Genomic DNA, 24747 nt, shown 5'->3' with positions numbered 1-24747 from the left:
TTGGCCTATATTGGACTTGGAAACACTCACCACCCGTTTAAAACACACAAATCCTAGGAACTGTAATTTGCCCCTCATGGAACTACAGTTCCCAGAACCCTTAGAATACTGGGAATTGTAGGTTTTTCTGGTGGCAAGTCATGTGCTTTACATGTATGGTGCGGATGTGACCTACGTTTCACTAGGGATTTGGTGACACAGGCAAGATTGATGTGGATTGAGAATTCATGGCTGAGATGCCCCACCAGCTCCAGGTTCCAGATTTGCACAAGACGGCTCTTGGAATCCAAGCATGAGCATAGCTGCCAAGAGCTGAAGCCATAAACCCAGAGCTTACTGGCTTGAGGTGGTGATGGGCTTTCTTGTATGCTTCCTTCAGTACATATGTCAATATCTAAGCCAGGGGACCATTGTTTCCCTTGCCACATACCTGGCTACAGGGAGCAGAGCCCACCTGCTGTGTTTTGAGTAGACTATTACCTTCCAAGGGGTATTAACTCCTTAGCTTTCAGCTGGCAAGGAGATAAGTAAAGGCTACTGCATAAGCCACTCAGCATCCAGCAAAGCTGTTGGGTAGGGGCTGGAGAGCAAGTGGGGGGCAATCAGAGTTTCCCAGGTGAGCTGCAACCAGTACCTGGAAGACTCTTTAAGAGGAAATGAAATGGAAATCCTTTCAATAACTTTTTGGTGTGTAATATTTATTAAGGGCTGGTGAATAATTGATACTGATCTCGGCTTCCTGGGGCAGGTTGGCTCTTGGTTAGATAGTATTAAAGTTTAACAACACTTGGCAGCTGCAAAATAGGACGTGCACCCAAGGTGTGGTCTTCCTAACACTGTGGGGCTGTGAGTGCTGAGTGTCCCTGAGCTGGCAGGGAAGCGAGGGTATGAATCTCAGCTTGATGGAGATGCCTCTTAGCATTCACACATTGAAGCCAGGTTCATTGATTACATGTTATATTTTCATTTTGGTTGGATCCCTTCATTCTTCTGTGACAGAGCTCAAGGATTGCAGCTCTAATGGGGTTTTCCAGCCTGTCAGCGCTGCACATTGGGGGTCTGTTTATTTCAGCCAGGAAGCCACAGCAGGTGCCTTCATATCAGCTGCAAACTGGGCCACAACAATTCTCCAGCTTAGATATTGGGGTTGGAAATTTCAGTGCGGTTCAAACAAAATAAAAACCATTCCTTTATAGTTACCTCTTTTGATCCTGCTTGGTGGCACCCTCCCTCCCCAATGGCTGGCAAGTGTTGGTGCTTCAGTGATAATTTACCTCCACTTGCTGTTTCTTTCATCATCTTCTGGATCAGCCACAGTATTACTGCCACCTAGTTAGGGATCGCGTACAGATCCCTGACTAACTAGCAGGGGCGTTGAGATTAGTGTGCTACTGTCTGGTCTACATCACATTGCCACAATGTGGACAGCTCCTCTCCTAACTTGCATCAGTTTTTGCTCTGCCCCCCCCCCCTTGCTAGGGCAGGTGAAGACCCAGCTTCCTGCCCCAAAGTGGGGTCTGCAGGTACTGCCAACCAGCTGATCACCAGCACTTGCAAAGCTCTGTGCCTTTGCCTGCATGGTTTGGTTTCAAACCACCTGGGCAAACGAAAACCTGTCACCTGGCATCAGGTGACTGATAGGTGGCTGGCTGGTTCCACTTGTCTGAAATGACCTGCAAGGGTTGGGGGAACCTAAGCATTCAGCTCACCAGCTGCAAATGCTTAGGCAGAAACGACTCTACATATATTGGGAAGTTGAGGGTCCAGCTTTGCTAAGGCTTGTAAACTGTCTTTCCAAAGCACCCCATCCACCCAAACATCGTACATGTTCCTGATTACACTGCCCATCCATTGAATGTGATCTAGAAAAGACAACTAGAGCTTCATGTGGGCACAGTAAGTTTCCACTGCTGCAACTCCCTAGGTCAGTATGGCAAGCAGCTATAACAATGGGTTATAGGTCAACTAGGTTTTGCATAGAGTAGACCCATTGACATTAATGGATCCATCTTAGTCATGCTGATTAATTACTCTCTGATTAAAACTAAGTTGACTACCACCCTATTTACCCCAGGCATCCATTGGCTTTGAGTAGAGAAACCAAGGACATCTGCATCAGGGAAGTGTAGCTAAAGTTTTGGAGTGTTCACTGCCTGTATCTATGGTTGCTTCTAATGGGGATTGTATTGGCAATCTATCCGGAAGACATTGTATTTCAAGGCGTTAGTGATCTAACCTGGTTACCCTTCCTGCCTCTGTTTGCTTCCCCCTCTCTATCTCTTGTTCAGCTCTTTGATGGCTGAGAGGAGCCTTTAATGCCCTAATCTGTGGAAGGAAGTGATAGCGCTGGGTACCTTCACCTTCTTTGATGTTAAATACACGCTTCTTTGATGTTAGACACACAGTGGGGCATTGGGAGAGGTGGCTAATGAATAATCTGTATGTAGCCAGTTGAGCAAGCCATGTAGGCTAACAGGCTATCTATCTATAAATCAGATGGTGTCGGGCATAGTTTCTGGGAAGCTCATGCACGGACTGATCGATTGCAGGGCCGTGCAAACCTAAGGCTACCTGGGGAAGACGCTTCATCACTTTTTGAGGGCTTCCAAGTGGCAGATTGAAGTTACTTGCTTGGTGATACGGAAGGGGGGGCATGTCTTCTTCACCTTCTTCTTTGCTACAATATATCAATTTATTTCCAATTGTCAATGTCAAAAGGGACTAAAATCTATAAAATTCATAGAAAATCAACGTGCCAATTTGCTCAATTTCTCTAGGACTCCATCACACCTCCCCTGCCCTCCATAATCCCTCAAGCAAGGTGTCAAGACCCTAATCCTGTCAAATCACTCTGACAAGCCTTTCCTCTAGGCAATGCCAGTACATGGACCATTGTCTTCTCATCAGGATGTGCTTATCTGCGCATATCTCCAGCTCTGCATATTCCCCCCTCCCTCCTCCATGATGTAATCTGTGTAACCCAACCTCTTCTTAATGTATTCATGATGTAATTGGGATGTGTTTTGCACTGTATTCTGGGGCATGGAGGGAAGTTTCAAAAGTTTATGTCACCCCTTTCTCGCTGTTCAATCTCGCCTTGAACCTGTTGCACAATAAACTTGGATCTTCTGCAGCTTGCTCCTGTCTCCGGCTGAGCTCATTTTCCTCCGCAGGGACCCGCGGACTTAGTCCGACGAGCTGGGTGGCAGAGCAGCCTCGCACCCAGATTTTACCGTAACACTTGGTAATGTATATAATGCTTGCTGTTTAGAATAAAATCTTTAATCTTCTCACTCACTTCTCACTCATGCTGAATCTCATTTTAAAAGAACCACCTTGCATTTGGAAAGACAGGGATTTGTCAGTGGCTCAGAAAATGGAGGCAGCCTGCCTCTGAATCACAACTGGTGAGGAATAATGACAGCAGTGGGCTGTTACCTTCCCACTCTGCTGAGGGGCTTCGTAAAGGTATCCATCCAGCAGGCCACATGCTGGAGATCTTCTGATCCAGCATGACTCTTCTTCAGGTCCCCAGGACTTCAAAAGCTTGCTCCAGTTTTCAGAACATCACTAGTCCTCATGGCTGACATTCCGAATGCCATAGCTCAACAGACCACTGCAGGTAACCACAGTTTGAACTCAAGGCTCCAGGATCTCTCCTATTCCTTTCTCATCTTCTTGCTTTACCCCATTCCTTCTGCTCTGCCTCTCCCCTCTCCATACTCTCCCCATCATCTGTAAGTAAGGAACTCAGCATGTGTCTGTATAAACAAAGTAACATTTATTTGACCTTTCGCATTACACAGTTCGCTAGGCAAATAAAATATTTGTTCAGTGACTTAAAGGAACTGATACGCTTGGCTCTGAGCAAGAGAGGAGCTGAGTCTTGCGAAATACCAGTCTGGTTGGTTGGTCCTGCGTAGGGGCCCCTAATGGGACTTTCCCTCAGGATGCTGGGCAAGGCCAGAATGGTCTGTCTGTGCTGCAGATGCTGTGGAACAAGTAACAACATGACCTCCTGATTTCCCTTGGAACGGGAAGTATTAAGGAAGAAGTGGCACTTAAAACCTGTTTGGGCTCTTTCTGCCCTGGAAGAATTCCCGCAAATTCTTGATTTGTCTGTAGCACTTTCATTGCAATTAATTTCCTCCGAGTTCCCTCCTGTTTACAGGTCATGCTTATAGTCCATCCTTCTTTCTCTAAGTTGTCCTGGGTGATGCAGGTAAGACAGCGGTCCCATTTTTTCCTGATAAACAGCCAGTTGTGCCCAGAGAGGAGGGGAGTGCTTGTCCCGAGATTATGCATCTTCATGGCTGAGTGGGAATTCAAGCCCAGATCTCCCTGCACTCTAAACCACTGCACTGGGGATTTTCATACTGCAAGATTGAGAACGGTAGCTACATTCCCATGAAAATGGCATGCTCATCACAACCAATCTTCGCCTGCAATGGAGCACTTGGTAGTGGAGCTCTGCAGGGCTAGCCACCAACTATCACCCACCTGAGTGTGTACCCAGACTGCCCTGCAATGTGCAGAGAGCTGAAGTGGCAGGCGCATGGCGATTCCCCAGGATACAGACTGGTGAGGAAAGGGTTCCTGACACAAAGCGAACTTGAAAAAAGGCCTAGAACAGCTGGACTGCATCTCTATCTCCCTGCCATCTTTTAAGTCTGCTTACCCTCCTGCTCCATCTGAACACATTTACCTTGAGCCTGTTGTATGACCTGAATCCCTCTTCTCTTGCCTGCTTCATTGTCACCTAGTGTGGTGCTCTTGCAGCCTCTGCTATAGACCCAGTTTCTCCCCCAGCTCTGATTCTGAAGCCATATCTCCCTGCAAGGGAGATCTCCTTTGCAAATCTTGCAAAGGCTGCTCTGGTTGTCCCTTCCATGAGGTTTTCCGTCCCAGCTTCCACTCCCCCTTTTGTATTACATGTTTGCTGAACGCTATTGATTTATGGTTGTTACTTTTACCCCCTTCGGGGAGAAGTCCCAGCCTCCTTTTAAGTCAAGCCCTCTCCTTTGAAGAGCTGACTCTTGTCACTCAACGCTCTCTTTGTTTTCGGTTGCCGGTGAACTCGCTCAAAGCAGAAAAGAGAAATAACTTCCTGGACAAAAGAGCGATAAGCATGCCACTCTCTTGACCTCCCAGCCAAGATTAGCAAAAGATAAGAGCCTGGCACCTGGTTGATTTACTGCTGAAAGGCAGCAAATGGCTTTTTTCTGATTTTCAGGTTTGTGGCCAGTTCTCCTTCCCTCCCGTATACCTGGAATGGGAACTCATGTATTCAGAGGACTGGGCTCCTGTACCTTTAATAGCTGGATGACCGAGGGATTATCAGCTGGTGCGCCTGGCATGAGATACTACGCTTGCTGAAGTCCCCTTTATACATAGAAATTAAGAGTACAGGAACACTGTCCTCTTTTGCAGCTGCCTACCCTCTTTGCAGCGCAACAGAGCATAAAAATTACTTTCTTTTCTTCCTGGTTGTGCTGGAACCTTTAACAGCAGCCAAATTTGCAGAAATGTTGCAGGTGAAGCTTTCTCCCCATCGCTGGATGTGAGTGGTATGAAAACCTTCCCTTGCTTAAATCCCCTCCATCAAAGTCTAGTGAGCTGGCCAGATACAAACGGCTCATAGCTCCTGCACCTTTAATGGGAAGAAACACCTGTTGACATTTCCTCTTCTACATAGCAATTAAGGTTGCAGGATCCCTCTCCTCTTTTCCCATCTGCTGACCCTGGGGCCTAGAGCTGAGTGAAAAAGGGACTTCTGAAGTTCTCTGCCCTACTTGCCAGCAGAAGAATTGGAGGGAAAATTCCACTGAATAATCTTGGAGGGTGGAGAAATTCTCCAACCATTTCTCACCATCTGCAATGGAAACAGCTCAGTCTCCACTTTTCTAACTTTTGTCGTCGTTTCTGCTACTGCAAAATGTCTATTTTTGATTGAATTTAGTCTACTGAGGATGGCAGGTTTCAGATCTGAGCTGCACTCAGAACTGTGAGTGAAATTATTACTTATTCTTTTCCTCCATTAGCTCCTGTGTTATCCTGCTGAATTCTAGTTTCCTACCCCATTGTGAATATTGTGGGAGTAATTTTTTTTCTTAAAAGACTGCCCTCATTAAAGGTCACCCACAAGAAAGGTCTCACAGAGAAATTTGTTGAATTCATAAGAGAAGCTGTCAAGCTACACCAGAAATATCTGGATGCTGATGCGCTTGATTGCCATGGAGGCAATTGTTCAGCATTAAAATGCTTTTCAGCTTTGTTTTTCCTGGAACCGTAATAATCTTTGATTTCTCACAATTAAGTGCACTGGCTTAATTTCTTTGTTCTTGTCATGATCAACTGGCCAACTGGTGTGGATGGTCCAAGCATGGCGCTAATAAACCAGGTTTGTCTAAAGACCATCCCAGGACAGACACACAAGAGCCCTGGGGCTCTCTCTTTGAGGGACAGCCACAACTTGGCCACAAGAAGCAGAGTGCGTGCTTTGCATGCGCAAGATCTCAGGGCGTCTCCAGCACAATGATCTCATTTAATAGGCCTGGGAAATATCCCTACCTGCAATCTTTGGAAACCTTCAGTCAGTCATACAGCATTTGGCTAAATGGACTAATAGTCTGACTCAGCAGGAGTCAGCTCCCTGTGGAAAGTCATTTTGTCAGGATAGCTCCTGTCCCACAAGTAAATTGTTAGATGGGGCAACCCACAGCAGCTTGTAGGACGGCACCCAAGCAATTCTGCATGCCCATCCTATCTCCTGCTGAGAAGGATGATTTCTCTATGGTGTGGCTATTTTGCACGCACAGGCAAGGCTGCAGGTCCAAACTTGGCAAATCCTGCTAAAAACCTACAGAAGGACCATAGCTCAGTGTCAGAGCATCAGATTTGCAGCAGAGGGTCCCAGGTTCAATACCTGGCATCTCTGGGTAGGCCTGGGAGAGCACCTTGCCTGAAACCATGGACAGCCACTTCTAGTCAGTCTAGAAAATACTGAGTTAGGTGGGGCGATGCTCTGACTGAGCCTGAGAACCTTAGGTTGGGTTCCCAAGGATGGTACAATGAAGGATGTTGAATTCACCTGATGCTAAAGGACTCCCATGGGTCAGAATAACTCTCGCAGCAGAACACTGGAGCAAATGTTCACCTGCCTCTTCCTTATTATTAAAGAACTTCATATGCATTAGCTGAGTAATGTTGTTTGGCCCTGAAGTCCCACCTGTCAGGTATTTTGTAGACATAAGCCTGAGGCTGAGAGAGAAAGAAAGATTCCTTGTGGTAGACAAGAGATTTTTGAAGTAGGCATTTTCCAGCTCACAGTCCAAGCCATCAGTTCTAACATTGCCCCATTGAACTCAGCAATCTTCCCTTCTAAGTAAACATGCTTAGGATTGTCCTGCAGGATAGCTTTTTACTGAGGGAAATGATAACCCCTAATTGTTGGGTGCTTTTCTATAATAGCGGCCCCCTCTTTCTCCCTTGCGAAGTCCTTGCCCCTCCAGAGCGCCATGTCAAACCTGCACAGCTTGTTGAATGAGGTCAGTTCTGCCTCACACCCCGTTCACGTAAATAGTTGCTTCAGCTAAACAACTCTCCAGTGTGCTACAACTCCCACTCTGTGAGATGTTGCCAAATAAGGGTGGCCATGTGCCCTACTTTCCAGAGGACACTCTCTGTTTAAAAGGTTGTCTGGTTTAAATTTAAAGACCTCTAAGACGGGAGAGCAGGAGGGGTCTTGAAATTGCCCATCAACAGTCAATACCTGGACAGCAGGCTGAGCAGGAACATACAGGCTACCTGGTCATGGTCTTCCCCACTTCTATGGGATGTATTGCATATCTACTTGAAGTATAGCAATTATTTACAAATGTGCCTTTACATGTATACATATATATATATACATACGTGCAAATTTTATGTAAAGCACTTCGTTCTTTCGTCCTTTTTTTTTTTTTTTTGGTAGTGCATAAATGATCACCTTATAATTGCTGAGCAGTACAGAACACTTACAAAACAGAAAGGAAGCCCACATGAGAAACAGCTCTAGTTCATCCACGCCCTCAGAATCCCTTATATGGTTTCTTTTGCATATGGGGAACCTCTAATCTCATTTAGATATTTGCTTTCAACCTAATCTGGTTGAAGCTTCAGCCTTAAGCAAACTGTCCACTCCACCAATGAGGCATATTACAACTCTTTTTGGCTTCTGATGAAAGTCCTCAGAGGTTTCCATCAAAGTAGAACCCTCAAACCAATTTGGAATGTCATATTGGGCAGGAGTTCAGGGGCACAACCGCTACCAGAAAAGCCTTCTTTGCAGGGTGCCTCAGTCTGGTCCAGGAAGGAAGATGGCTTCCTCTCTGGAAAGCACCAGAGTCCTTGCATTATTCTCACAGAACTTCACTGGGCACAATCCTTCCTTTGGGGAAAGGTCTGGTAAGGAGTGTGTAACCAGTTTTCCCCAATCATGTGCCCTCCTTACCCATTAGGCCTGGGAAACATGGCCAATGACCAGGGGTGTTGAGAGCTGTAGTCTCTCAGCATCTGGAGACACTAGGGTTGAGGAGGCTGGTGTAAACAGGACATCATGAAAGCATTTGTTCTTGGCTAACCCCTACAGCAGGCTTTCCCAAAGCTGGTGCTTTTCAGATGTTCTTGAACAACAACTCCCACCAACCCTGATTATTGGCCATTGTGTTTGGGGCTGGGAACTGAACAACACCTGGAATGCAGCAGACTGAAAAAAGCTACTATACAGAGATATCTAAGGCTGTGCCCCTTTGGTCGTGTAAACACACCTATAGACGGTGCAAACGCCTCCCCCCAACTTGAATTTTTTTCTTGGCTTTCCTTGAAATTGCTAAGTTATTCTGCCTGAAGTGAAACCTCCAAATTAACTTTGAATTTCCTTTAGGTGAAATTTTGGTGAAAAGCTTGAGCTGAAACCAACCTTTCCTTCTCATCATTTGTTTTTGGACAGCATTAACTAAACAGTCCCCCCCCCCTTCATTGATTCTGCAACACTCTATAAACATTTTAATGAGTCCGAGGAAAGAATCAGAGCTATAAGTCATTAGTTGCTAGGAGTTTTCTGAAGACCATAGCAGATGTTTCACATATGTGGCTCTCTTAACCAACTGCCCATATTATCATCTCTTATGAGAAAGAGCAGATGTTAGGATCTAAAGGGCTGCAACTTCTTCCAGGGATTGTACAAGTCAACATCTTGTGTTGTGCGTGCTTTGACCATGCATCTTCAGTTTAGTAAAAACATGTAAACAGGCCAGGAGGCTTTGCCTTTAGGCCTCAACAAAACATGACGGTGCTTCCCCTTTGTGGAAAACTTTGGTGGCCACACAATCTAGAAGGAAGACTTCTGTTTCAAATCACCCTTCCTTGCCCCATGTTCCTCAAAAGCCACTTGTGTGTTGCAATGAAATAATCCAAATGGCAGCCGGCCATTTTGGATCTGTCCTTTCACGCCGCCTCAGATCAAAGTCAGGTTAGGTGCGGAGGCTCTGAGGGCCTCCACCTGTGTGTGCTTCCCTTTCCCATAATGCGGTTGGTCCAGTCTTGCATGGCACTGGCAGGTGGATGCCTTGCTGTAGGTGAGTGACCTCTTCTTCTTCTGGCACTTCTGTATCGAGCGGAACACCCGCTTGCAGATGAGGTAGACAATCTCGCAGACAATGAGGACGATGCAGAAGGCAGACGCCCCAACCATGAAGTAGGTGAAAATCTTCTTCTCCGTTGGCCGAGCGATGTAGCAGTCCACTACATTGGGGCAAGGCTTCAGATCGCACTTGACCAGCTTAGGCATGTCAAAGCTCTCCCATATCCTATGCAGGAGGTAGAGGAAGACGATCTCGATAGCCAACTTGAAGAAGAGGGTGAGAACATAAGTCCACCAGAGGCCACCATGTTTCTTGCCAGTGTCGCTGTAGAGTTTGGGGCAGTTCTCTCCATTCTTTAACCGGTTTTTCCTCTCCCTCTCCTCGCGGTAGGCCACATGCATTATAACCAGCAGCGAAGGGCAGGTGACAAAGATAAGCTGCAGGGCCCACAGCCGGGTGTGGGAGATGGGGAAGTAGTGGTCAAAGCAGACGTTGGTACATCCAGGCTGACGGTGGTTGCAATCAAACTCCTTCTGCTCATCCCCCCACACTCGCTCAGCAGCCACCACATAAACCAGGACTCGGAAGACAAAGACAACGGAGAGCCAGATGCGCCCAAAAGCGGTGGAGTATTTGTTCACCCCGCTCAGCAAGCCCTGTAGGGTCTTCCAGTCCATGGTGACGGAAGTCTGTGGAGGTCCTGCTCACTTGAGCCTGGAAGGGAGGAAAGAGAGAAAAAAGAAACTGTGCGTAAAAAATATATTATTTCAACACTTCAAGATGGCGCCCCATACATTTGTAACCAATAACTGGCTGGGTATTCAAGCACTAAGGGTACCTGCCAGAGCTGGCTCTCTGAGGTGGTGAGGGATGAGATGGCTCCTCCTTCCATTACACCAGTGTTGGGGAACCTGAGGGCCAAGAGCCCCTTCTATCTGTGCCTCACCCAGGTCATACCCCTCACCAGCCCTGCTTCTTATCCTCCTTGATTGTTTTTTCCTGGCTGGAATGTGTCCATGATCACACCTTTTGCTCTCCTGGATGGAGGATGGTGAGGTGTGTGTGTAGAAGCTAGACTACTGTACAAAGCAAACATTGACATTTGTTGCTTCACTTACTTTTACTTTTGCCACTGGCCCTGCCAAACGTGCCCCCCCAGAAAGGAAATTGGCCCTTGGGCTTAAAAAGGTTACTCATCCCTGCATTATTTGCATGAAAACAGATCCAACTTTCACTTTGGTCTTTTTTCAACACTGGTAATGGGAAGATGACAGGCTGACCATGCGGCCCACACAGATCTATCCTCCACTTCCTCACTGCTACTCCCTGCCTCTCAGTATCTGCTGCCTGAGGCATCCCTGCCACACAGCCTAAGGGTAGGGCCAGCTCTGGGACCTGCAGGCTGTCTGGCTAGGGAAGGGCATTCATTACAAGGGGACTAACTAAGGAAGTCTCCTTCCATCAGTGGGCCATACTCCTAGTCCCTTATAGATGTCTTTGGGCTGGATTTACTTTCTGGTCTAAACAATAAAGACACTTTCTTGCTGGTGAGATGCTGCTTTTTGCTCCATCTGTCTTTACCTTGCCATATCTTCAATTGCACAGGGAGTAGACCTGTTAGACTTTCCGTCTGCCCAGCCATTCAATTTTATGCCACCTACTGACAAAGCCCAAAGTAACTTATTTCAAAGTAAAATATTTCAACTATAAAACACACTGCAGTGTCTGGGGCTGGTTTTAATTGGACGGAACAGTATTCCCCACAATTACACTTCTAGGGTTACACTGCATCATGGATTCTGTAGTCCTCCAAGGCTTCACTAATGCTCACGGGTTTGGGGCTGAACTGAACTGTTGTGGGTTTTATAGTCTCAGATCTTTACAAAGTATAATATTTACTTTATTTCACCTAAAGTTCTGGAACACTTTTCTGTTATGGAGGAATGCTAGATTTTGACCCAAATTCTGTTATGGGTCATATTTGTCAGCAATTCTCATGGAAACATGAAGAGGTGAATAGCATAATCTGGATTTATCTAGGCCTCTTTATTAAGCACACAGATTTACTCTTTCTGAAAGTGTTGATGTCACAAGATTTATTAACCTGGGCTGGCAGACAAGCAACAACAATTCTTAGTTGATTAATTCTAGCTTACTCACAGTCTCAATAGCTTCTTGGCACTTCCTTAGAATAATTAACTTACAGGCCAAGGACGTAATCAGAAAATAGGTGAGTAGGAGCAAGGGTTTTGGCTTGACACACCCTGTTTTGAATTTAGCACCTGGTGCTCAGTCTGGGATTCACAAGCCACTGAGATGCAGCCCCCATGAAGTACCATGGACATGAATTAGCATCTCACAGCCAAATAATGACCTCTTAAATTCAGACCTAGCACTTCTCAGGTGCTTGGGAAGGCCCATAGCTCAGTGACAGAGCATGTGCTTTGTAAGTAGAAGGTCTTGGGTTCCATCAGTGACATCTCCAGGTGGGGACATTCAGGCAGAGAATGTCCTCTGCCTGGAGAGCCCCTACCAGTTAAGTGTTGGCGATATTGCCAATGGTCTGACTCAGTGTAAGGTGGAGTAATTGCTTGAGGAAGGGTGGTAGCTCAGAGGCAGAGCCCATGCAAAAGATCCTAGGTTCAATCCCTGGCATCTGCAGGTAGCGCTGGGAGAGTTTTCTCTCTGAAACACTGGAGAGCTGCTGCCAGTCAGCGGATGCTACTGAGCGAGATAGCCTGATTTGGTGTAAGCCAGCTTGTTTGTTTTGCTCCCTCTGAATTGTCAGAATCTCATATACAGTGGCAGAATGCAAGCACTGGGGTTGCTGTTAAGGGCATCCGAAATGCATCCCTCATCCCATCTAGGTCAGGTTTTTCCAGGACGGCAGTAGCTCTTCCTTAGGCAACCTAATTAGATTTTAGTCAGCTGTCTAACCAGTCTTTCCTTTTCATCCCTAGTGGTGTGCACAATCCGCCCACTTAGCTTTTTACCCTCTGGAAGGAACACACCAGAATGGTGGAATAGCTTTCCTTTTAACTCTTAGTTCCCTGGCTTCTTTTTCCATTGAGATTCCATGGGGGGGGGTTTAAATGTAGGGATGGGAGAACCTGTCAGTTTTGGCTGCTCTCGGTTTCTCACTTTTCCCATCTTAAGTTCAGTCCTCCATATTTCCAGGTCAGTTTGCATTTTTAAAAGGTTCTTATGAAAATCCATCAGAATTTTAGCGCAAATTTCTCCTAATGTACACACTTTTGCAAAGCAATTTATCCTAATAAGGTGCTGTTTCCATAAACTGTACAAGTCCTTTAATGAACACTTTACCTTAATAGATGCATTTTTACACACATTACTTAGCTGGGGAATTTCAACGCAAATTTGGAGAAGTGGGAATTTCAATGAATGACTGTGCTTTGGAATACTTATTGTTTCAGAAAGTGAGTCAGGCAGGTTCCGGAGGTCCGTTCTTAACCTGAAACTGTTCTTAACCCGAAGCACCACTCTAGCTAATGGGGCCTCCTGCTGCTGCCGTGCTACCGGAGCACAATTTCTGTTCTCACCCTGAAGCAAAGTTCTTAACCCGAGGTACTATTTCTGGGTTAGCGGAGTCTGTATCCTGAAGCCTATGTAACCTGAAGCATATGTAACCCGAGGTACCACTGTATATGTTTGCCTGTTACTCCGGGTTCCTTTGGGAGGAAGAGTAGGATATAAATTTATTCATTAAATTATAAGTTAAATAAATGTGAACTGAATCAAAATTCTTCCCCCAACCCTAGTTAGATACTTGTCCTTTGGGTTGTGTATTTGCTTTGTTTTTCGCCAAGCGCATTTCTACTGTTCATTTTAAAACATTGTGTTATTGCAGTGCAATTTTATATGTCTATTATTATATAACAGCAAGGCCAGTCGTGGCAAACAACGTGCAGTCATTCGTTAAAGTAAACATGTGGGTAGGGAAAGCCCTGCCAACATATGCTTTTAATAAGGAGAAAAAAGACATTTCTTTTTGAGGAATGGCCATTTTTCCTACGCACTGAGCTGCAAAATCAGATCCTGCTTTGCCATGTTTTCCACAACCAAGAGGCTCCCAGTCCCCCAATCTCAAGAAACATAGCACAGCCAAAGGCCTATCAAGAAGTCAGGGCAAGCTTAACCATATCAACGTATGCATTTAAATACATATTTTGAAACTAGTCAATTTTATGCCTGTATTGAGAATAGGGAAATTTGGGTGTTTCCCCTGCAATTAAGGTGTCTGTTTGCTCTGCTTTTACATTGGGTTATCCTCTATTTGAAGCAGTTCTCTATGTGTATTTGTACAAGATCAGATTAAATATAAAAGGATTTTAACAGTCCTTACTTGGACAACAGGCCCATGGAACTGCATTTCTCTTTATATTATGTTCATGATTTCTAAATGTGATAAATTAGCATATGCCACAATTTTCAAAGGAGGGACTTTTGTCTGGGCAGCAGCAAGGGAAGAAGTGGGTAACCCCCCTATCTGCTGCAATCCCAATAATTATGTAACATTCCCCCCATGAGCTGCCATTTGCATCTGAAATATCACGCAGGTTAAATGCAAAGGTACGTGGAAGGTTATGTCTTGGTCTTCATTCCTGAAAGACAAGGAGAAGGCTGCCTGCCTACAACACATGCCCTCTCAATAAATATGTGACCCTGAGTTTCTTAGTTCTTGCAGGCATTTCCTGTGCAAAGGTGAGAGGTGCCAACTGGATGGGGCAACTGTCTGGCATCAGGAGGAATGGACTGTCTTCTGTAATGTAGAACACATGGGCTGGGCTGCCGATCCAGCGAGACTAGAGAACGAGATCAGAGCAGTTATTCCTGAAGGACAGGATCAGAATGGTAGAGAACATGACAGGAAGAATTTTGTTTGTGTTATTTTAAGGGTCTTCTTTGGCGTTATGGACACCACATTTAGTTGATTGAAAACCTTTTTGAAGACTAAGGCAGCAAGAATCCTGATCTTTTAGTAAAATATGTAAAAGCTGCTTCATTAGTGCACAATTTCTGTATGTAATAACACCCTTTGAGATCTGAAAAGTGGGTCTTTTTATGGGCACTTGAAATAAAATGTGGATGTCTAACTTTGCTGTAATTCTGTTTGCTACTGTTAATATTGCAAGTGCATGTTAAAAGCAGATAACATGCACAAAGACTGTGCAAAGGTATTGGTTAAAAAATAATTGTGGCTACTGCATCAAGCTTAAGTGTGGCATTTAATTTGGTGTTTCAGGCTTTTTGGGGTGCTATGACTTGCAAAGGTGTGTTTAAGGAAGCCGCTTGTACATCTGATTAAGTAATGGTATTTACACAACTGCTGGAGTTTGATTTGCTAACTTGTAAAATCAAGTTGGCTTGCTTATGACACATCACCGCAGGCACAATTATCTTAAATGGGACACCCATAAGTTGTAAATTGCCGTTTTGCTAGACTTCTACCTGGGATACCAAGAAAATAATGTAAGCAATGGGCTTCTCCCAAGGTATGTCAGATAGACATACCTTGGCAAGAGCGAGATTCCTGAATTGCAGGGGGTTGGATGAGACTACAGTGTTCTCTGGATGTTAACTAATCTCCATTATGTGATTCCAGGATGGCTCTCTGCTCCTGTGCCTTTAACAGCATCTGGACACAGAAACTGAATGGTCAAAGCTTTCACTATTGGAATACCACTAGGAAAAGCATCGTCTTCTAGATTTGTTTGTGTCAGGTGGTCAGATGCAAAAGTGGAAAGGGCCACTGGACCTTTAATAGTTCTGTGGAGGAGGGCATTTTTAATTTGCAGGGGAAGAAACACCTTCTGAATGTCTTTAAAAAGGTAAAGGTACCCCTGCCCGTACGGCCAGTCTTGCCAGACTCTAGGGTTGTGTGCTCATCTCACTCTATAGGCCGGGAGCCAGCGCTGTCCGCAGATACTTCCGGGTCACGTGGCCAGCATGACAAGCTGCATCTGGCGAGCCAGCGCATCACACGGAACGCCGTTTACCTTCCCGCTGGTAAGTGGTCCCTATTTATCTACTTGCACCCGGGGGTGCTTTCGAACTGCTAGGTGGGCAGGAGCTGGGACCGAACGACAGGAGCGCACCCCGCCGCGGCGATTCGAACCGCCGACCATGCGATCGGCAGGTCCTAGGCTCCCGCGCCACCCGCATCCCTTCTCTGAATGTCTTTACACACCTATTAAAGACACAGCAGCCCCACTCCTCTGTTGCATCTGGCCACCCTAGAGTCAGGACATATTTACATCCTTGGTGTATATATTCCAGTAAAAGCAAACAGTTGGTTGTTTTAAAGGTTACCTCCATTGCCTGAGTGTTTTGATTTTGGAAGTCGTCCAATATATCATCTCAAGAGTTTATTAACAGCTAAGGTATTGTCAAATACTATATAACCATTACTCATCGGGTCTGAAATGTTTGCATGCAAAATAATGTAACCAACTTCCACCCAAACAAACAGATATAAACAAGGTCACTGAAGTCTTCTTTTTTTGCTCGCTGACTCATTTAATGGGCTTAAGCCTTGCTTAGATTGAATTCCAGAGAAGCACTGACATTTGTCCAGTATGGTTGCCAAATGACCAGAAAAACAAAGTTTCTAAGCCTTAAACAGCACCTTGATCTGGACAAATCAACAGAGAATATTTTTACAGCAGCCTTCCCCAATGCCATGCCTGCAACATTTATTTAGTCATCTTACTACAACTCGCATGAGCCCACAAACACGGCCAATAGTCAGGAAATTAGTAGCCTGAAACATTAGAAGGCACTGGGTTTGTTGCTTTTTGAAACACAGTCATCTACCAGCATAGCTTGCTGATCCAGCTGTTGATGCCGGCAGAGGAGCAGGGGCTAGTTCAAAAAGTTAGCACCCCTACCATCCATTGATACTGCAGACTCTCACTTTTATTTGGTTTCTACCATTCCTCTGCCTAGCTTAATACTTGTGGCTTAAAACAGTAATATTTGGAATGCCTCATAGCTGAGGACAGCCAACGTTTAAAAGTACCCTTCCCCTTTGCTTTTAACAGCACATGCAGACATGAGATGAGGTCAAGCTTTTCCTAGCCTGCGAATAGATGTTGTTGGGAAACTTCAACCACTCAATTTCTGTTATCTCAGGTTTTTGTTAACAACACAGGAGCAGGGCTAGTAAAGCAACGGCAACCCTGCTTATAGCTTAATCTTAAGTGCACTGCTGCAACTAAGCAAACAGGCTTAGTAACTCCCAGCACCCCCTAGGGTGGGACATGGGTGCCTCCACCTTTAATAGTAACGTAGCTGAAGGCATTTCAGCAGGTGCAACTTGCATGCAGAGCTACACCTGCTGGAATTCCCTCATCTAGAGCGCTCTCCTCTTTTGTATCAGGCTGCTCCATCATTACCTTGAGCCTCAAATCTCAACTGGGGAGGGGGGGGTGCTCAAAAAGAGCTGCTTCTTTAACAGGATGCACGTGACATGTTTTCTGGTCTCACAAAAACCTGCCCAGAGCAAACAGGCTTGTTCATCATTACTGTGCTTTTGGCTCCTGCATTCCAGGCAGTACTTAAATGGGAGTTAGCTGGTGAGAGAGTGCACTGCAGGTGAGCTGATAATCTAACCTTCAGGGCTGAAAGGGGCAGGCATTAACCTCTTAACTGCTGAAGCACCCAGGACCCATCTGAAAACCATTGTCTATTTAGCTAACATTTCATGCAGGCAAGCGAGCTGGTTGATGCTAGGGAGAGTGCTCTGTCCCCCCTTCACCAGGCAACTGTGCTCCCATGCTAGCTGCAGAGGAGAGAAAGAGAGCAGGCTATTTGCCTCTTAGCAGGCTAGTAACTTAGGGCCGCCATATTTCAAAAAGTAAAAACCAGGATACCCCAAAAGTTGTTGAGCTTTCCAAAAAGCAATTTTTTTGATTGACTTGTCTAAGATCCAGAACAAAGCATCACCTTTTGGAAATTTCCCCCGGATGTCAATTCCGCCTTTGAAATCCTGGCAATGTCTGGGAAAATCTGGACGTATGGCAGCCCTAAATTTCATAGGCTTAGAAGCAGGGGAAACTTCCTTGTACTGAGTCAGCCATTGGTTCATCTAGCAGCTCATTGCTGTCTGCACTGACTGGCAGTGTCTCCCCACGGTTTAGTTTGAGGACGTTCCCAAACCCAACCTGTAGACCTTCTGCATGAAAGCAGATGCCCTAGCACTCAGCAACAAGTCTGGCCTAGCGGATACAGAGATGGAATTTGATCTGGGAAACCTGATTGCAGACCCACTCCAGAGGCTTGTTCTAAAGACTCAGGGAAGCTATGCCCCTCTCAGCCCCCTCTTTCCCATGTGACAGGAACTGATATAATAGTCTACCCAGCTAGCAGGTCTGTTATACTTCCGCAAGAGCAATTTGCAATTAGAATGTTTTATAAATAGATAAAGCTAACCAATGGGATTCAGTTCAACCCCCTAGTCCCCAAAGCCAAGACAAATCGCCCTCACTCTTCCTCAAATGATTAATCACAATGCTTTGCACTGATTTATCATTTTCTGAGTATTCTTCAATATATCTTTGATTATATTAACACCAATAGCTTTATAAATCATCCACATACCTGGGTGCTGCACAAACATTAAAAACATACCCAGTTTACAATTGAGTAATGCAGGCTTACCATAATTATGCCAGTGACTCTTTCAACTGCTCTTTAAAGAAGGGAGATGGGGGGGCCTCTGTGGCCCTTCAGATGGTGTGGAACACTCCAGATCCCTTAATGTTTTATTATTGACCATATTGAGTGGGGATGATGGGAGTTGGAGTCCAGTAACATTTGGAGGGCTATGGGCCTAGCCCCACTGTTTGATTTAAGGATAGACCTAATTTAGCACAGATGGGCAACTGTAGCTGAGGGAGAAAGGAGCTGGCTTAAAAGATACCTGATAAATGCATGGTTGAGGTAAGACTTGAACCCAGACCTTCTCAGTTCATGGCTCACTTCAGGGGGAGCCAACATGGTGCCCTCCAGATGTTGCTGGACTACAACTCACATCATTCCCAGCCACCAGATGATGGGAGTTGGGCTCTAGCAAAATGAGGAGGGCACCACGTAGGTTACTCTTAGCTTGCTTTGTTGTTCTTGTGCAGTATTAAAGGCTTTTCAAACACATACACACACACAACATGTGGAAAAAAATTAATACAGTATTAAATTAATACAGTAATTTAGGGTTGCAGCCAATCCTAGTTTTGCTCAGAGTAAACCCCTTAAACTTAATGACCATGACTGACTAAGGAACATTAATGTCAATAGGTCTACTCTAAGTAGGACTTGGTTGGATACCACTTATAATAATCACTTTTTCTGTATTTATTGGGCTTGACACAATATATAGTAAATTAATTGCTCTTGTTTTCAAAATTGATAACTCAAGTCATGAGCATACTTCCATATTTTGTAGTGGTGAGAGCCATCTGGACATGGTCCAATGTGCTACTTGCTTGCAGCTAAGATCTTGGCTCCTAAGCCAGACTGGGGTGGGCCTACAGCCAGGCAGAAGCTGAATTTAAATATGAAATCTCTTCAGGTGACTGTGAGCAAGCCAGGCAAGCCATGGGCAACAGAACAGGGGCATATTAATGATTGGATCACGAGACAAACATCCTTTGCACCATCCCCTTTCACCTAATGATGCTGATTGCTTGTCTGTAGGAAGTTTTCATGCATCACCTAATTAACTTATGGAACTCATTGTCACAGGATGTGATCACAGCCATTAGTTTTGACTAGTGCCAAAACATGTCCTCTAGTTTCTTCAAACTTTTCCTCCCCTGTGGAAAAAGGCTTCAACTTTTCTGCCTCTTTCTGAGGGCCTTTTAGAATTCCTTCCTAAAAAATACTTTAAAACAAAACTGATGAACAGCTGTCAGGCACACTGTCAACAGCCTCCCCATCTTTTCATGCTTATTACAGCAGTAGGGAATCTTTTTCAATCCAAAGGCCACATTACCTAGTGGGCAACCTTCTAGGTGCTGCATGGCAGAGGTGCATGGGGCCAAAGGTAAGTGTGCAGGGCAGCTATGCAGCTTTTGCCTTTGTAAAACTAGAACAGACCGTGTCCCTATTTTCCATGGACGTCCCTGATTTAGAGAAGCTATCCTGGTTTCTGATTTGATCCCGGAATGTCCCACTTTTCCTTAGGATGCCCCTATATTTTTTCCTGAATAATATTGGAGGGTATGCCAGAGGTTTCGGCACAATACCCCCCCCCTTCAAATGGGCAAGAGACATTATCGCTTCTCATGGACAAATTCCAGCCAGGCAAAAATACTCTCCACTAGGAGAAGAGCAGAGCTGGTAAGTATTATGCCCTGGACACATGGGCCTTATTTGATAGTTTTAGAATGCCCTTTCTTTTCTCAATATTTGCTGAAGAATGATTAAAAAGCACACACACACACATGCAAGGGAAGTATTTGGAACAATGCTTGTTCGGATGGCTTACAAAAAGAAGAAGCAGAAGAGGAAGAGGAGGAAGAAGAAGTTTTATAAAGAATAGGTCTATTAAAAGCTGTAAGCAGTGGTCCATAGATGGAACCTTCCATACGTAGAAGAAGACTACCTTTGGATACCAGATCTTGCCTGCTGGTGCAATTCCTGGAGATATCTAGCAAGCCCCTCTTGAGAACAGGATATTGGACTAGGAGATCTTTGAGGGACCTTTGGTCTAATCCCAATTTTTATTCTCAAAGGGTTATGGCTCATAGCCCCTGCATGTGTGAAATAATAAAGAAGAGGCGAGTGATGGTAGAAATGTATAAAATTATGCGTGACATGGAGAAAGGGGATAGACAAAAGTTTTTCTTCCTCTTTCACAACAATGGAACTCATGGACATTCAGTGGAGTGTTGGAAGATTCAGGGCAGATGACAGAAAACACCTCTTCACGTAGCACATAGTTAGACTATGGAACTCGCTCCCACTTGAGGCAGTGATGTGCCAGCAACTTGAATGGCTTTAAAAGAGGACTGGGCAAATTCATGGAGGAGGAGAGGGCTATTGATGGTTACTAGCCAGGATGGCTATGCTCTGCCTTCATGTTCAGAGGCAGGAATGCTTCTGAAAACCAGTTGCTGGAAACCACAGGAAGGAAGAGTGCGCTTGTGCTTGGGCCCTGCTTTTGGGTTTCCCAAAGGCATCTGGTTGGTCACTGTGAGAGAGGGATGCTGGGCCGGATGGGCTATTGGCCTGCTGCAACAGGTTCTTCTTATGTTCTTAAGAGAATGCCTTTGAGCATGCGCAGAGTGCCTTTCTCAAATTGCTAATGTTGAACAAGTTTGGGATTAAGGCTTAAAGTCAGGGGCTGTAACTGATACCAACTGCGAAAGTAAATTGTGGCTGGTTCCCCTGTGTGCACTCATCACTTGAGGGCTGCCACATCACAGGATGAGCTGCATGTGTGAACGGGCTCACTAGTCAAGCCTTGTGAACAAACACAAAGGGAGGGGACACAGCTTAGTAGTACAGGTTGTGCTTTGTGTGCAGAAGGCCCAATTGCCAACATCTCTAGGTAGCGCTGGGAAAGACTCCTGCCTGAAACCTTGGACAACTGAGCTATATGGAAAGGGCTGTGGCTCAATGGTAGAGCATGTTGTATACATGCCAAAGGTCCCAGATTCAATCCCTGGCATCTCCAGGTAGGAGTGAGAGAGACCCTGATGAGCTGCTGCCAGTCAGTGTAAGCAATATTGAGCTAGATGGGCAAATGAGCTGACTCTATATAAGGCAGCTTTCCATGTTACTGAGTTCCAGCACTGCCTATAAGAGGTAGGACTGGGAAAGACTCCCTGTTCAAAACCCTGGAGAGTGGCTGCCAGCCAGTGTAGAGAGTATTGAGCTAGATGGTCCAGTTATCTGACTTGGTATACGGCAGCTCCCTGTGTTCCAGTGCTGCCTATAGCAAAACCCACTTGCCCCCCATCCCTTTTCTAGGGCCAACACTTTGAAAAGTCACCATTCAAACACCTGTCCTTAGTGCCGCCTCAGCCATGACACTTCTCTCCGCTGCAGGCCTGACCCAGCCCTCTGTCATTCTACCTTTCCTAAACATCTGGTGATAATAGACTTCCTCATAATCTCACCCATTCTTCCCCTCAGTAATGTCGGAATCCCCCAGGGTTAACAGATGTCTTTTGTTTCAAACCCTCCATCTCTTAGAACTTTATTAAGGCCCTTTTATTTCAAAGGCCTAGCCTTCTGGGGAGCACCAAAGGGCCATTTGATGGCTCCATCAGTGCCTTTTATTTCCAACCCATCCCCTATATCGGGGTCTCTAATCTTTTTTGGGGGGGCTGAGGGCACATTTGGAAAGCTATCATGAGCACCACAAAATGCCCATTTCCCAGAGGAAACCCCTCCGAGATACCCAAGCAACCCTCAACAAATAAGATACAGGCAAAATAGCCAGTCAGCCCTCACAAACGGCAATCCCCAAAAGCCAAACGCCTCATTTAAAAGTTATTTTTACTAACAACAGCAGTAATAATAACACCAGGGAGAGCCAGGAGGCGGGCACTAAGGCAGATGCCCAAGGGCACCACAGTGCCCACAGATGCAAGTTCGGGGACCCCGACCTAAGTGGTTCTCACCACCAGCCTCCTTTGTAAGCCAAGACGGGTCTGAGACTCTACCTGTGCTCTACTCCTTAGGGCGCAAATCCTAGAGACACTAATATCAATGGGTAAATATGAAGTAAGCATCTCCTTAGGGGCCAATGTCATCTGGGGGTGGGTGGGTTGACTGCAGACTGGTGCTGGGAGAAAAGGATTAAGCCCTGCCTACAGGCCCCATGCTGAATCAGGGCCCCACATGGTTACACTTCCTCTGTAAATGCAGCTAGCATGAAGCACGCACTAACAGTAACTTTAAAAAAGGACAGATCCTTTACAAGGGGCTGAATTCTGTTGACTGCAGCCAGACTTGCTTCCAAAAACTGTGCATACAATTGCATTTACTTCTTGGATCGTGAAGTCTTTTCTTTCTTTCTCACTCTCTCGTAACAGAAGGATTGAACACATGCCCAGCTTTTTCCTACTGAAGCCAAAGGTGCTTTCAAATGATCATGCCCCCATTAAAGAACTGTCAGCCTTCCATCCCCCACAAAGATGCTTCCTTTTTTTAAGTCCTAAAGACCTCCCTGCCCCCCCGCTTTAGAATTCTCAGCCCCAACAGTCTCTAAGGTGCGTCGAGCCACTTACACAAAAGCATAAGAGGGTGTAGTAGGCACTTTCTTTATAACAGACATTTTAAAAAATCAGAATTGCCAACCAGGTTTGATTTGTTCTTGGGCAAACCGTCTGGAAGATTTCTTCTAGGCAGATCAAATGACCACGATGTTATTGGAGCCAGAGCAACGAAAACGCCTCGTTCAGATGCTATTCACTCAGAATAATCTGTGCCACTTCCTCGATCCACCGGTATAAAGTTAAATTCTACTTACCAACTCTGAATCTTCCTTGATCTTCCTTGCTGACTTCGCCCAGAGAAAAGCTGGGAAGTCTTCCTGGAGGCAGGACCCCGTAACTTTAGGGTTTATGCCATAAAACTTTCTCCCCGTCCTGCATAGGGAAGCGCCAAAAAAGCCGGGCTCATTGCACTGTAAGGAGCTGCCTTATTTTTGTGTGAGCAATAAGGGTGTGGTGCCTCTTGGGTTGTGCAAGAAGAAAGGAATCCTTTCTGAGTTGTGAAGGGGGTGGCAGAGAGAGAGGCTTCGGCTCAGCCGGTTTTCTGCAGCTGATCAGGCTGCAAAAGTGCATACGGGACCCAGAGGCGGTGTGGGGACAGCCTAGCACACACAATGCCCCTTACCTTTCCCCCCTTCTCTTTGGGATGCCACACTCTCTAAAGCTGGTGTATGTCAAACAAGCCTGTTAGGGCAAGTTGCAGACTAGGTGCGAGGGCAGCTGCTCTTTGAAGATCATGCAGGAATGTGGGAGGGAACAGATTAGCATAGCTGCCAATTCTTTTCTTTTTTTGTCTTAGTATTGAGATTGCACCATCAGGTTATACACAATATTTTTCTAGGAACTCTAACCAACAAAGACCCAAAGCACAGGAGACAATAAAGGAGAGGGAACACAGCTACAGAAGGGGCCTTGGAGGTCCTAGTCCAACCCTGTGCTCAAGGGGTGGGGAACGGTTTTCAGCTCAAAGGCTGCAATTCCTTTTGGGGGCCCCCACATGTCATGAGTGGGTGTGGCCAGAGGCGAATGTGGGTGGAGCAATGCAGGCAAATTTTACCTCTGTACAGTAGGCTCATTTCCACTCACTCTCTCACACCCCTCTCTATCCTCCACCCATGGAAGCAAGAGACATTATCACAGTTCAAGGACACATTTTGCATTCAAGGAGGGTGCAAATCAGGGCCAGCACTAGGGGGCGTGGTGAGGCTCCTGATGGCTGGATAGGCTTAGAAGGCTGCATTTGGTTGCCCATCCCTACCTTAGGCTGAAGAAGAGTTCAAGGGAACTCCAAAGCAGGCTTGCAATGTTTCTGTAAATCACAATTAGATATTTTCCGAACAGTCCAAGCGTAATTTCTATGGTAGTTTATGGTGGACTTGGTGCTACTCATCCATGTGAGGTTTCCACAGCTTCCACAAGGCATTATCCTAATCAAACTACTGTCTCATATGATCCCCAATTTAATCCAAATTTACCGTTTTTTTGCATTTTTTAAAAAAATCGAATTTTCCACCGAAATGGTAAATTCCAATTAAATGTTGAGCAGATGCATGTCTGCATGAGCGGCACCAAAGGCACCATAAACTGCCCTGAGGAAAGACCTCCTCACAGATACCTCCAGTTTTTATATACTTACTTAGAATGAGTTTCAATAGGGGCTGGGAACTTTTGCATTGCATATATATCCCAATATTTTCAGCAATTATTGAAATCAATTAATCAGCTAAAGATGATGGCCCAATCTCACTTTGGTACCAGGGAACTAATCACATCTAACAAGCAGTGTCTGTAAATGCTGACAACCATCTTTTATATTAAGGGGCCACTGGGCAATTTTTAAATTTATTTCGACTGTGTCAGACCAACACGGCTACCTACCT

The 24747-nt window shown here is 45.5% G+C and overlaps 1 protein-coding gene across 1 annotated transcript; it reads right to left on the bottom strand.

The window, feature by feature from the left end:
- Positions 1-3760: 3760 nt before the first annotated feature.
- On the bottom strand, positions 3761-23581 carry LOC309376448 (gap junction beta-3 protein-like). The gene is made up of 2 exons (XM_081922802.1): positions 23125-23581; positions 3761-10337 (listed from the first exon to the last, which is right to left on the bottom strand). The coding sequence occupies exon 2, from the start codon at positions 10298-10300 to the stop codon at positions 9497-9499; it is 804 nt and encodes a 267-aa protein (XP_081778928.1). The 5' UTR covers positions 10301-10337; positions 23125-23581; the 3' UTR covers positions 3761-9496.
- Between the last annotated feature and the right edge of the window lie 1166 nt (positions 23582-24747).

This window comes from Podarcis melisellensis (genome assembly GCF_964234715.1).
Source record: "Podarcis melisellensis genome assembly, chromosome: 8".
NCBI lineage: Eukaryota > Metazoa > Chordata > Lepidosauria > Squamata > Lacertidae > Podarcis > Podarcis melisellensis.
Note: the sequence above shows the minus strand (reverse complement) of the source record. Positions and strands in the feature narration are given on the sequence as shown.